Raw genomic sequence first — 14,635 nt, forward strand, 5'->3', positions numbered from 1 at the left:
AAGTTTTTCTCTGCTGTTGATTTAAAGCCCAAATAAGTATAAGGCATCTCTCGTTTAATACGATAAATCCTAATGAAGCTTTATATGCTTTTTATTTCACCATACATAGAGCTTGCTCACATCTCTCCCTCATGCCTTTGCACAGTTCTCATTCTCCTTTCTCATGAGCCTTTCATTTAAAGTTCTAAAGGATAGTAAGAAAATAAGGAGGAAAAAGCCCTGTTACAGTAGTGCTCAAAACAATACCCTTCTGGGGCAGGCAAGATATTCAAACAAAACAAAAGGTTTGTTTGAAAGCTGATTATCTTAAATTTATCTTCTGAAGTAATAAAATGATTAGAATTCTTTTGTCACTCTCTGCCTTTAGGTGTCAATGAGATGGTCATGACACAGACAGTTATAATAAATTGCTAGGATAATTATGCATTATTAAAAGAATCAGTGTTAGCTGCTTTTAGAACATGTGAATCACAACTTCAAAAAACAGATGCAAAGAGCTTTTACAGATGCTTCAAAGTTCTGTGGACATTAAAGAAACCCTTATATCACTCTCCTTCACACTAAATCAATTCTGACTTTAAGCCTATCTATATCCTTCCAAAGAAACCATATTCACACCTCCACTGCAAGAGAAGCATTTAAACACAGCATGCCAGCAAACTGCACAGAGACTTCCAGGCTGCATCTGATCCAACAGTGCAGTCTTCTGTCTTGAATGGAAAGACTATATCAAATGTACTAACTGGAATCCAAGCAGGAAAAAGAAATTAGATTAAATACAAAATGAGAACCCCTCTGCACACTAAGCAAAAAATAGCACTTAAATTCCTGTTGTATTTTATGCTGAAAACTACTAGCTCCAACTACCTCACATTGTTACAACAGAAACTATAAAGCCTGACTGTACAGCTTAGAACTATCTAATGTTACACATTTAGAAAGCTCGTATGGCATTAAACCTTCACATGCTAACAAAAGGGGATAACACTAATTAAAGCAAGCCACTTGCGTGACTAAATTTTGGGTTGACGGTTCTTGTATTAACCATGAAGACTGTCAAAGAAAAACTCAATCCTGAGGAGATTAAGTTGTTCAACAAAGAATAAGCAAGTGGCACGTGCATCACTCCTCTAATTTTACTATTGAAAAGAAAGCAAAAGTAATTCTTAATGTACAAGCCCCTTTGACAAAAATCAATATGAAGCAACAACGATTTTTTTTCCCCCCAGATGTTAGCATTTGTCAGCAACATGTGAAAGAACTTGGCAAAATACGGGAAACAGATTTTCCCCCCCCCGAGAAGTGCACACTGCATCCAAGTCATAATAAAGACTTGGACAGAAAGAAATAACAGAATTTGTGTTTATATTTTGGAGGGAGTGAAGAATGCATATAAAGTTACTTAAGAATACTGACTAACACATCATCTAAGGCTGTAACTCCAGCCAGTCTCAGCCCATCACACAGCGCTCTCACAGGTGCCACGAAATGCCAAAATATTCTAAAACACTTTGCTCTTAAAAAATTAGACAATTTAATCACAACTATATCTTTACTATATTATTTATTATTTACTCTGTGCAAATTCAGGGAAAACAAGAACTGTATTAGGAAAAAGATCTCTTGGATTTTCAGTAATACCATTGGTACAATTGTACCCAGCTACAATTTAGTGGCAAGGAGATGGGAAACAGTTCAGAAATGTGGGATTTCTGTGGATGTCATAGCAGAACAGATGCCTTAAGGATCAGGAAATGCAGTGTTTTAAACAGCAAAAGGAACAATATGAAATTATGTTTGTGACAGGGACAAACAGTAAGAATGAGATGCATGGAAAAATAATCTCCTGAAAGGGTCAAAGATGAATTTGAAAGAAGAATTTGAGGCCATTGTATTTAAAAGTTTCCTATGTGGACTTTACACAATTGCTTCAACTTAATGTCCATCCTATTCTCAGATCCACACCATGACTGCAAAAATGAATGATGAAGTTACTAAGGCAGTCAAATGGGGTGCAGTCTGTAGAGCAAAGTTATTTATAACGAACATGAATTTACACTTTTTTTGTTTGTGGGTTTTTTTGTTTTTTTGTTTTTTGTTTTTTTTTTTTTTAAGGAACTGCAAAGGAGTACAACTTATAGCTACAGCCTTAAACCTCAATACAGGATCTTTTTGTAGAAAAAAAACTGTCAAAAATGATAGAAGTCTAAAAAAAAAAAAAAATAGGACTAATAGTAGAACAATAAGAAGGTACCACTGAACAGCATTGCTGGTTACCAATTAAGTCAGATTTAGCTTCTAAATACACTTTCATGGACTGAAATACACAAGTGGCAATTAACTTGATATGTCTCTATGCACTGCTGTTTCAGATGAACTGAAGTGCATCTGTTACTAAAACAACTTCTTCCTTATCTGAAGTCACTCAGAATTCTTTATTACCATCAGCTTTTATATCTTTTTCACCCAAACTGATCACAGTAAGAAGAGTTTTCCTCATATGCAGAGCGTTTCAAACACAGAAGTACTATACTCCTGCATCTTAAGGTTCTTGGAGAATCCTTTTATTGACTACAGGAGCACTAGTATATTTTCACAATGCTATGCTCAAAAGACAATTGCTTTATAAAGGGGTTATTTACTGAAATGAACCATTACAGTTTACCTTTGATACACAGCTACTACATCTGAGGATGCAACATTCTGAAGAGAAGGAAAAAACTAAAGAAATTCAGATGCTAAAACGAAGTTGATACACAGAACTAAAAGCTACAAAATTGAAATGTGACTGCAGGCAGAAAAGCAGTGCATTTAAGATATCATCAGCTGCAGGATAATCAAAGTCTACTTTAAACAAAAATCTTTCAACCAAATGCATTTTGCACAGTGCAATGAATGGCTTTAAAAGCCCCCAAACGTTAAGCACTCTGTTATCCTGCTTGAACATAATTAACTGGCAATAATGAGCTATAATTTCCTATGAGAAAAATGATAATTTCTACCGTATGTCATGTAAGTACTTAACATACATGAAACAATTCAATTACTTGGTAGGGAGAAGAACGGAGAAGATTGTCTTGGGTTTATTAGTTGGATAACGGGATATTACATATGAGAAAATTTGAGTTCAGGTCCCTAAAAGACTTGGATAGAACTGTAACAATCCCAATCCATGTTTTGTCAAAAAGTAAGCAAGTTTGCATAGTAGGAGTAAACACAGACTTCAGAAATTAGGGAAGACCACACAGATAAAGACTGAGCAGCAGCTAAGAAAACAAATGGCGAGTAAAAGATAAAGAACTGAGGTGGAGTTGGCTAAATGCTACCTTGAGTTGTGTTGTATTTACTTATGAGGACACTATCAACAGTATGATCAAGTTTGATTTTGAAAAGCTATTTTTTATTCTCTTTACATCCAGGCTGCAACAAATTTCTTTGCCTAAACTAAGCAAAATCACTGACTGATTAATCAAACTTTTACGTTCTTAAATCAGATATCACAGAGGATGATTTCTCAATCTTCACTATCCAACTGAACAAATCACAGTTGAATAGCAGTTCTAACATTAATTTCCTATAAAAATGAACTAATGGACTGTACAAAACAGCAAAATATTCTATGCTAATTGCTTCTGGGTCACTACTTTAAAGACATATTTCATTAATCTTCAAAGTAACAAGAAAATAGCAGGTTTGTGTGTCCAAAAAATGGTTCACATTCATCTCGTTACTCAAAAAACATTGGTCATTTTCAGAGCATCCCACCGAAATCCTTAAATTTCTTCAACAAAGTTTTCCACTATTTTAAGTGACAATTATTAAAACCTTTTATAATTGCGATTATTTATCGGGATTCTAGCCAACATCTATGATATCCTCTAAAGACAGTACAAGTGGATCTCATAAAAAGCCTCTGCTAGCATACAGATAACAACAACAGAGAATTAATCATTTTTGCTATAGCAACCACTGCACTGCAATTACCATAGTGACATGAGAAGAATAGAAAAAGTAATAATGAAGAGCTCTTACTTGTTTGGAGCAATGTGTCAGCCAAATAAGTCTAGAATTCTCTGGTGGCCAGCTCTGCTCACCTTAATCAATTGAAATGCCATTTGTAATAAATATGTCACAAAGCATTTCTGATTCATTTTTAAAAGGGCAATACAAATTTGTCAATTGTTCCCTCTCCTTTTGTCAGGTTAATGTACAAATCACTGCTATCATGTAACAGAGGGGGAGTGCTACTTATTTTAGAGGTCCCAATTTAGACATAAAGTCTAAGGTCTACTACATTACTGTAAATATATTGATATATATACACCTGCTTTTGCATATTTTTCCATTAAAATATACACATACATACACACACACGTATATACAGAAATGTAGTAGACCTTACAGATACATATATATAGATGTATACAAACATACATTTGTAATCTTTTTCATGAAAAAAAATATATCTTTATTGAGCACTTCAGGAAGACTTGGTGCTAAGATTAGACTAACATCTGTCACAGTTTCTCCTGAGTCACCTAATTGCTGTTTTTTCCAACTCCACTTATCTAAATAATTTCTACTTGATAGCTGTTGTTCAACCTGATTACTTTAAGAGTGGAAACCTTACCCAAAATTTGTTGCTCTTGGAGGTTCTCAGTCAGGATCTTTTTCAAAGCTCCCCCTCTTTTTTCAAATGACAGGTAAATACTTATGGCTGGAAACGGTACTTCAAATAAAACTTTTGGAAGCAGGAAATAATGTTAGACAAAGTCACCTTTTGAAACAACATGTTTTGCCAAGACAGGTGTGATCAATAAATCAGAATCTTGGACTGCAGAAGTGCAACAGTGTACAAATAGAATGGTGGGTGTAAATGAAAAGGCGGCAGCACAAGTGACATACTCCCAAGCTCATGTCTGGACCTGACATCATTCCAGAGTCCAATATGCACAAAGTACATGAGAAGCGGCAGAAAGTGAAAGCACAGAGAAATATGGAATCCTTTGAAACCTTTAGTGAATGGCAAGGCTGGCACATCGGCTATTGAGGTACAGAAAAATGTCAAGAAAGGGGAAGAAAATAGAGGCAGGCAACACAGAAGTAAGAATGTAACAGGCTTGTGACTATATCGAATGTTTCTAGTCACAACAGCTGTACCCCAGTACCAACAGTGAAGATGCTTACAGCATGCACAGAGCAGAGCGAGTGCGCTATGGTATGTTCTGCTTAGTGTATCACACACAGTTTGGCAAAGGCTACTTAGGTAGAAGGCAGCACAATCTTCTAACACATCTCATTTTACATTTTCATTGTGCTATTTTGATTTGTTGTGCAATGAAGCCTCTTTCAGGCCCCATTAGAGATAGCCAAATTACTATTTGAAACTGCAAACCATCATACCTCAACTTCCTTTGACTTATGACAATCATTATTTCATCTTTTTTGAAACGGAAAACTGAAAAAAGGAGACATTCAAGTCTGACAAACCATTTCTAGTAAGGCATTTTCTTTAACTTCAGCTCACTACAAGCAGAATCTGTATGACAAATGACTACCTTTTGAAGTACCTAAACATATGCAGACATAGCACAGTGGGTAAATGCAGTCACTCTGATACAGTGTTATTCTAGCAATGTGAGATTTTGCCTCTTTATTGTTGACTGGTGCAGAGCAAAAAATACTAGAATGAAAATGAACATGAGCAGAACTCAACGAAGATCCTCCTTTGCATTAAAAGTTTTTTTCCTCTGACCAGTTACTGTATAGCCACTCTTACACAGAACTATTTTGCTGTAGGCAGGATTTTTTGGTGGTGGTAGGGTATTATTCAACTTCCTTCAGCCTGCATTTCATAAAGAACATGGAATTTAGAATTATACCCTTTCACTACCTATACACATTGTTTTAGTACCATATTTGCTTCAATATTCTCTAAAACTTTGTTCAATGAGAAAATAACTATTTGTCATCTTGATTATTTTAAATTAATGCTGGGAAAGTGAAAAAAAAAAAAAAAGAAAAGAATTGATGCACTGCTCTATTTCCTACCCACTGTTACAACAGAAGAAAGACTAATCAAAGTTCTAATAGTACTCAAACAGCAAATTTGAAATCATAGTTTTAAGTATTTCCATAGTTGTTAGAATAAACTTTGTTCTTCTATCAAAACACACACATACATTTATAGCAATCTTTTCACTCGCTCTAGGAAAATTAATGGGCAGAAAGACCATTAAACCACTTCCCATCCTCCACCTGGATGAACTTGCGTGATCTAGAATGAAGATAAAGATGATAGTGTGCATGTAGCCGTTCAGGAAGAGGAAGCAAGACCCTCACACTGCAAGATCTGTGCTGGGTGTTCTCTCTTAGAGATTAAATGGCTGAGATCTTTCAGAATAACCAGTTCCAAAAAGCCACCTTCTGAAAAGCCAGCATCTCCTCCCATAGATGATACCGATGATTCCTTGCCTCTCTATCCGCTTTGCCATATATGCTGTCCCTCTGCATTTATTTGCTTGCATTTCTTAAGTCCCTGCATGCATTTTCTCCCATTATATTCATCCTTAGTAGAAAGATTGCTCCACTATTGCCTTACACTAGTGCTTTGCCTATGAATTTGATGATAATTAGCAGAGCAGGGTATTAAAAAACTGGTGATGGAACTCCAAAACAGGAGTCCCCCATGGCTAAGGTAACTATACCGGCCATTGTCTTTCATAACCTTGGCTGTACCAAAACCATATAGTATACTGTATTGCTATATCAGTGTGCATTCAATTTACTCACATTTTCAAAATTTTACCTTTAGCATTTGAACAGTTCCACTTCTCTTTGCAAAGATATCCCAGGGTTTATTAAAATTCCATTAATTATGATAAATTTCTAGAATTATGATATATCATTTGGGCTCATTAGCTACCTAACATAGAGATAAAATTATCCTACATAAAGATTGCTTTCCACATTGCCATCTTTAAAAAAAAAACCAAACCAAAACCAACAAAACCCAGAATTCTACTTACTACCTATTAAGACACATTATTCAGAACATCAGCTTGGAAAAGAGTTACAAAAAACCCAACACATTTACAATTTTTAACTGCAAAACCCGTAGTATTCTGTTCTTTCCTTCAGATATTATATACACAAGTGTTTCTATTTATAGATGAACAGTAAAAGATTTTTACAAAAACTTTTACAAACATTTTAGAAAATGTGTTAAAAACATATCACAGAAGAACCTAGAGCATTGTTCAGCTTCTTCATTTACTATAGATCTGTAAACCTATCCATAGTTGCTAGATAAGGATCTATGGATAATTAACTATCCAGCAGAGGTGTCTTGTTACATGTCAGTAAACAGCTTTGCTAGTACTCTTAAGAATACTTCTAAGTGGCAGCATAGAGCAAGAGAATTGGACTCTGGGTCTAACATAGAGTCTGACTTCTAATTTAAAAAATTTTCATTTTCTTTAAAACTGATTTTAAACCAAAAGGATGCAACAAGGCTACCATTTGACAACATTTAAAAAGACAGGCTCAGTCTCACAATTAATGAGCATGTCGTATAAACATAGTAAATTAGTTCTTTAAGAAATTATTTACATTAAATGGTGTCAGCACAATCAGACCTGTAGCACTTTCCCTTGGCTTGCAAAATTCTTATTTTAGTGCAGAGAAAAAAATTACTTTTTGAACTACAAAACCCAACATTTCCTGTTCTCCATAACATGACACACACATTGATAAGCCACAATTAACTGAAAAAGTACATTCTAATAGAAAAAATATAGGCTTTCACTAACCCTTGCAAAAATAGATTTACATATAAATTAAGTTTTTCTTCTGTCCAAAAGCCTTCCAGAATTTTCAATTACAACCATTAAGATTTTACCATGCTTCATCAATCTTTGTTCAAGTCATTTAAATTCATTTACATTTTGGCTTTATTAGTTTGTACTGGTGAAGAATTTATGAACATTTATTCAAATAATATCTTCTGAACAAGATTAGGGAAAAAAAAACCCCAAATCACAACAAACAAAATACATGTCTCATAAAAGTAAGTCTGGCGTTGTAGCACGCCTCAAAGCAACGGTCGTTAAGCAAGGCACTCAACAGTAGATACATGTGATGCAGAATGTACTGGGATAGCCAAAGTTGAATTTAGCTGAATTTATTAATAATCATTCCCAGATATTTCAAGATTAACAGTCAAATAGATGTAATACCTTAAAGGAAAAAAAAAAAAAAAAAAAGAACACTTTTAGAGCTAAATATCTTTATTTGTTCTTTGATTTAGAGTAGCTAACCAAAATATGAAAGAGAAAGAAACACTCAGGATAGTTCAGAAGAATAAAACTCACCAAAATCTGCAAACACGGACTGTCCAACAACTTTCACACCACTAGGCTTTTCCTTAGTTTTTTCAAGTTTAGAGAAGTTCCCATCCTATCAAACAAGACAAAGATGATAAAAAACTGAATTGCAGACTAAGTGATAAAATTTGATTTTTTGAACCAAAGAAAATACACATGGATAAAAAAAACCCTTAAGTAGATAATAAAGAGACGTCTCAGCTATGGAAAAAAATGCACTCTCTGAAAATCGGGACTGAGTTTTTGCACTTTTAATCCTTCATGGAATCTTATGGAAATCCAGTAATAGTAATATTCAGATACAATTGTCCATATATTTTGCTGTGTTATGTGGAATAGATTGGGTTATTTCAGCAACATAATCTAAATAATAATTAAGTGATTATGAATACTAGTGTGCATTTATGCATAGTGACATGTGATTTTATAGATATATGTAATATATAAAAACACACTTGCACATCTGTCAAAAATAGCTTCTGATTTTCCTCCTAATTAGGAAATAACTTGATTTTACATTAGGTGTGGTTTAGGTCTTGTTTTAATCATCTATTATTAAAACCTAGGCCTGCAGAAAACAATATTCCAGTATTTCATCAGAAAGACAAAAGAAGAGTGCTGGATCCTTGTTTATCATAGAACCAGATCACAGTAGGAACAAAACCATTTAAAACGTTTTCGTAGTCACATAAGATGACCTAAGGCCCACTCTTCTAGTTGTTGCAATCAGCTCATATAAAGTGCTATGCACACAAGTACACGTAAAGCCATTGAGACAAATGATACTGTTTTGTGGATTATGTATAGTTATCCATATTGCTTACTCATGTCATACTCAGTTTGTGGACTTCAATGCTGTTGAAGATGCAACTCTGGAAACAGTTAGTACATGGATGTTTGACTGTGTATCTTTACCTTGACATATAATAGCTCAGATGAGAGAAAAAAAAATTAATGCAAATCATCTCCATGCAGAAAAGACTAGGACCTGGGCTCAGCTGGCCAGAAAAGCATGTGTCATATAGACAAATATTTTAAAAGCATTTTATGGTGCATCAATGAAGATAATTACTTTGCTTAGGTTTGTAGAGCAATTTAACAGCTTTTAATGGATCAATCAAGTTATTTTAAGATTGATATACATGTACATATATGTATGACATTTTACTGGGTTTATTGATTCCAAATAATAGAATTCCTTCTTTCTAAAGATAAGCAAATCTATGCATAGAAAATATATAATGTAGGGATAATATTTAGAATATATGAGTTTGGAAAATTCAAAATTTGTAAGAAAATTAAAAAATCACCTACAGCAGGCAGGTCAAATGCCTTCTGTAGTCAGTAATTCAATCCCTCAAGAATTAAATTCATCAAAGTCAAAACCTGTTCATTTTTAAGTCTATATAAATGCTAGAAATATAGTATTCATTACCTGCCGCTTTAAAAAAAAAAAAAAAAAAAGAAAAAAAAAGAGTGTCCAGTACAGCTTTCATTACTTTTGCCTAAAAATTAGTATTCAGAGACTATCTGGCAGCTATTACTTTTCTTCTTTTTTTTTTTTCTTTTTCTCTCTCCCCTTTTTTAGTTCAGCAGCTGGTTGAAGATGGCCATGTTGTCGGAGACAAGACAGTGACTTCTACAGTGACTCACTGTGATACGATGGATAAATTTTCAGGTAAATAAAGCCTCAAAAACTGTTTCTTAGCTAATAAGAAACACATCAAGCACTTTGTATTATAACAAAAAAGTAAACTTTTAACATACACATGCTAAGATTCCTAACTATAATCCTTTTGAATAACAGATTAGATAAAGGATACACTTAGTTTCAAATCAACTGATTTCATTAATTAATTAATAAGGAGGTTTTTCACTGATGCTGGCCAGGTTAGGCAATACAAAAGCAGAATCTCAGTAAAAAAATATATAAAAATAATCCATTGACCTATTTCTCCCTAACCTTGAATTGCATTTGTGATATTTGGTTAACATGGGACTTGGGATTTTCTCAACTGTAAGTTGCATACATATTGTAAAGGTTAGAAGTGAGAATTTGAACCTCTGGCCCACAAAATCTTACCCAAGATCTGAAGTCATAGTTCTAAGAAAGCTTACTTAAAGAAAACAAATCTTTGAGACAGCAAGAGTAAGAAATCTGATCAGCTTTTTCTTCATGAATCACCATGCTAAGTGTCAGTAAGTCCCTAGAACAGCTGATGACACACCAGGAGTCCTGCTAAGGTGTATGAAGGCAGTTTGATTGATTTACTTAGTAGTCATGTTAAAAAATCTGCAGAGGAACTTATGCTGAATAAAAGATCTCCAGTGATATTCTGCAATCTAAATGCAATAGCTCAGTTAGTGGCTCAACCTTGGTTCCACTCATTCCTGAAACAAGGAATATCAGATGACTTTTTTTTTTTTTTTTTAAACTTGTCTGTGTTTTAACAGAATGGTTATTTGGATTTTCTCTCTTACCGTATTTACCCATGTCTCAAAAATAATGTTTTGTGAATTTGGTAAGGTAGTAAGGAACAAATCTGCAAGGAGAAACATAAGAGAAATAAAATATTTAACATTAGACTATGCACACAAATATTTGATCACTCAATAAAGATATAATGTATTTAAAAATATATTACCTATATTTTATAAGTTATAAATATATTATATTCCAGTGATGTTTAGATGTATATATATTAAGCAAGAAAGATTAAAAAACAAAACCCCAAAAAACTATTTTCATCCCTCATACTCTTCTATATAAATAAATATACCTTCAGCACTCAAATTCTGCATTTGTATAGTTTATACATAAATTAAGTTAGCCTCACATGATCTAGTAAGTGCTGGATGTTATATATGTACGCTGAAGAACATTTCTTAATAGTAAAGACAGAGCACCTCAAAGCTACAAAGAAGTATACATAGTTATATTTTTGTCAAAATTAAAGTCAAATTTAAAGTAAAAATTAAAAATAAAAACCTACCAACCACCCTTTTATTTTGGATATGTTGAATTAAGCAACAGAAACACTGTTGACAGGAGGAGAAAAGGAGATGGAGAAATATTTCAGGCTTCCTTTACACTAAAATTCTCTTAAAAATTAAAACAGTGCAAAAGAGTGCCTCAGAGGATTTATCTGACAACACCTACTTAAAGAGGAGCTTATTCATTGCCATTTAGGAAAGCACCCAAGTTAGGAAAATGGGAAGAAAAAGCTTTATAAAGGAGTTTTTTAAAAAAAAAACAAACCAAAAACAACCAAAAAAAACCAGGAGGGGGGGAGTTTAAGGAAAAAAATTTAAAAATTACTAAGTCCAGTGTTAAGAAGTCCAGATTTTAGGAAAACTACTCTTTTAGATTTATGTACTTGTTTTCTTTTTCATTGTCCTCCTCCCCCCTGCCATTTAAAATATCACTATTTGAGTTAGAACAGAATGGTTACTTTGTAGACAGAAAAAGTGATTAAAAAAAAAAAAAAGAGAATATTCATGCTTAATCCTGAGGTGGTTTACCGAATAAGCAGGTGGACTGCTGTACAGGAAGTTTCAAATGACACAATAAGGGGTATTGACTTCCAGGGCAATAAAAAAAACCCCCACCACAAACCCAAACCATAAACCTCCACATCAAACAAAACTCCCAAGCAAAAAAAAAAAAAACCAACAAAGATTTTGCTTACAGATTTCTCTCCACACCCCACGTGCCCCGCTCTGCCCCCCCCGCCCCAGAAAGTTGTACCATTTAATTTTATTCCCTTGAATACCTAAAATGGCAATTTCCTTTAGAGTATACACATGAAAAGCATGACAGTGTGCTTCATTGGAATGAATTATATCGGTACTTAAGTATTTCTTGAAGGCAAGAGACAGAAGTAATGGAAACAATCTGAAGATATCATAGATGTAACTTAGAAAACATATATAAACTTTCAAATTTTAACTTTGTGTGTAGAAGGAAGTTTGTGCAGTATTGTTGATTACTGTCAGATATAAACCAGAAAAATATTTTAAAAAACCTAACACATTCACAGGGCGGGGGGTGTGTGGGGGTGTGTGTGTGTGTAAAGAGAAACATGGAACAACAGAAGCCTTAACTCACTTTCCTACAGGCCAAAATGCCACTAAATCTTTGAAAAGAGTTTTTGAGGTTCAAATAAGTATTTCAAGTAGGGTTGTAGTACATCCATGCTGTAATTTGTACTGCAATTTGCATATGAGCTATGTCGCCTACAGATTATGCCACAATAAGCTCTTTAAGTGTTATATTTAAATACACAGCAAATGACCCGCATTTGATTAGGAAATGTAACAGGTTGCCTAGCCTTCAGCAGACATTTTATTGGCACTGTAACTGTTTTCCCACCACATCGCTGACTCAGTTTCACACACTGCAGAGCTGACCTCTCACCTTTAATTGCTAAGTCAATCCTCTCTCCGCCCAGTCCTCTATGCAAGGAGAGATCTTGGGGAGCATTAACTCAGCATTCCCACTGGTAATGCTATGTTTATACATGTTTTGTGACTATCCCAGAATTAGACAAAATGGCATAGCTGCCAACCCAAGACATGATTCACCCAGTATTATTATGCTAGAAATTCAGCTCTGAACAGTTGGTTATTACTAGGTTAAATAAATGCATCAAATTTTTATGCAACACAGTTATGGTCCTAGGGTGGAAAAACAAATACAGAAGGCAGATATGAGTTATGCTGGGGGTATTACAAAGTGCTGAGCTCTAAATCATTTATTTAAGGTTAAAACAAAGTTCATTAAAATCAGCAAAAATAAAACAGCACTATTTCTTGACTAATTTAACATGTGATGGTTTTTTGTTTAACAATTATTTATAATTTTAAAACCTATACTAATGCAGCATCCTATTACAACTTCTCAGTTAAAAAAAAATAAATACAGTACCACCTATAGTATCTTTAAAATAGAGCTTTTTGAATAAAGAGAAATGACTGTCCTTAACATCTTAATGGGAAGTCATATAAACACTTCTATGAATTGAATTATCTATAAGTAGCAATATATCTTGTTTTCATTTGAGCTTTACAGAATAAATTTATCAGTTACATCTCCTCTGAGAGCATCATGGCCATGTTTGACTCAAAAGACATTCCATATTGTTCATCCCAGAGAGAGTTACACCAGGTCACAGAAAGTCAGGCACTCAACATGACTGGGCAACAACGACTGCAAAGTAAACTGCAAAGTATACTAACCCTAATTTTGAGACATAGCCTTATGAACTCACACAAGTATTAGTGAATTACTTGTAACAGAGTATGTATGGTTACTGTATATTACACATATACACCTATTTTGTAAAAGCATTTAACAGAGACAGACATTTGCAACAGATTTTTCTGGTGCATTGAAAAAAATCAATTTGTTTCCATTCTTAGTCTGATGCATATTATCTTAGTTGTTTTTCCCTCCTCATTTAATCTGATTTCATAATAAGTCTATAGAAATATTCAGAAATACGACTGCACAGGGAATTAATACAGGAAGGGAAGGAACAACAGGCATATGAAATCCCACATGTTAGGACCAGAATCAGAAGTAGCTTTAAAATAAACATTAAAACTCCATGAGGAAAAAAAAGGGATGAGGGAACCATGGTGGCTGGGATGTCAGAAAACTTATTAAAATCAAAGAATACATTTAGCTATCTGCAGTGTAGGAGGAATAAATCAGGACACTAAATGGAAGTCAAACTACAAAGAGCTAATAGAAAGATGGTAATTTAAAACATCTAAAATGTTTACTATGTTAAAAATGTGGAGGTACTTACAGATTGAAAGTCTTTGTTCAGCCACTGTACAAACCAGCTATTCTAATGTGAACACTTGTTCCATATTTTGAGAGCAGTAAAATAGAGCTGTTTTTTCAGAGGAGGCAATCTACCACACATTTCCTTGGTTTGTGAGAGATCAGTGCTGAATATGGCCCTCTACGATAGCTTAAAGATGATTAAATTCAGCAACATGCCTGTTTTGCACTGAACTCCCGCCCACCCCCAAAACAGCTACGCTTTAAAGTTAGTAAATTACTTTTGCCCTTTGTTCCTCTTCATGTACTCCTCTGTCTCTCTTTTTTTCTACCTTGAAGTATATAACATATACAACAAATGGAACCAACACACCAAAGCAGCTCCAAGGCTGCTGTAATATTACACCCCACTGGTAAAATGCAAAGGCAGGCAAAGATAGCAGGTAATCTTCCAGCAATA

General features: G+C 34.1%; 1 protein-coding gene across 2 annotated transcripts in view; it reads right to left on the minus strand.

Moving 5' to 3' along the window:
* Nucleotides 1-14,635, minus strand: part of ITFG1 (integrin alpha FG-GAP repeat containing 1) — a 94,900-nt gene that overhangs the window by 56,663 nt on the left and 23,602 nt on the right. For both annotated transcript variants that reach the window (XR_008236542.1, XM_052796193.1), the window contains exons 7-8: nt 10,866-10,927; nt 8,373-8,457 (exon numbers count right to left, since the gene is read on the minus strand). Coding sequence is in view for 1 of the 2 variants with exons in the window: in XM_052796193.1 (XP_052652153.1) it covers nt 8,373-8,457; nt 10,866-10,927 (147 nt within the window). In the remaining variant the exon portion in view is untranslated. The remainder of the gene's footprint in view (nt 1-8,372; nt 8,458-10,865; nt 10,928-14,635) is intronic.

Source organism: Harpia harpyja, chromosome 9, assembly GCF_026419915.1.
Source record: "Harpia harpyja isolate bHarHar1 chromosome 9, bHarHar1 primary haplotype, whole genome shotgun sequence".
In the NCBI taxonomy this organism is placed as follows: domain Eukaryota; kingdom Metazoa; phylum Chordata; class Aves; order Accipitriformes; family Accipitridae; genus Harpia; species Harpia harpyja.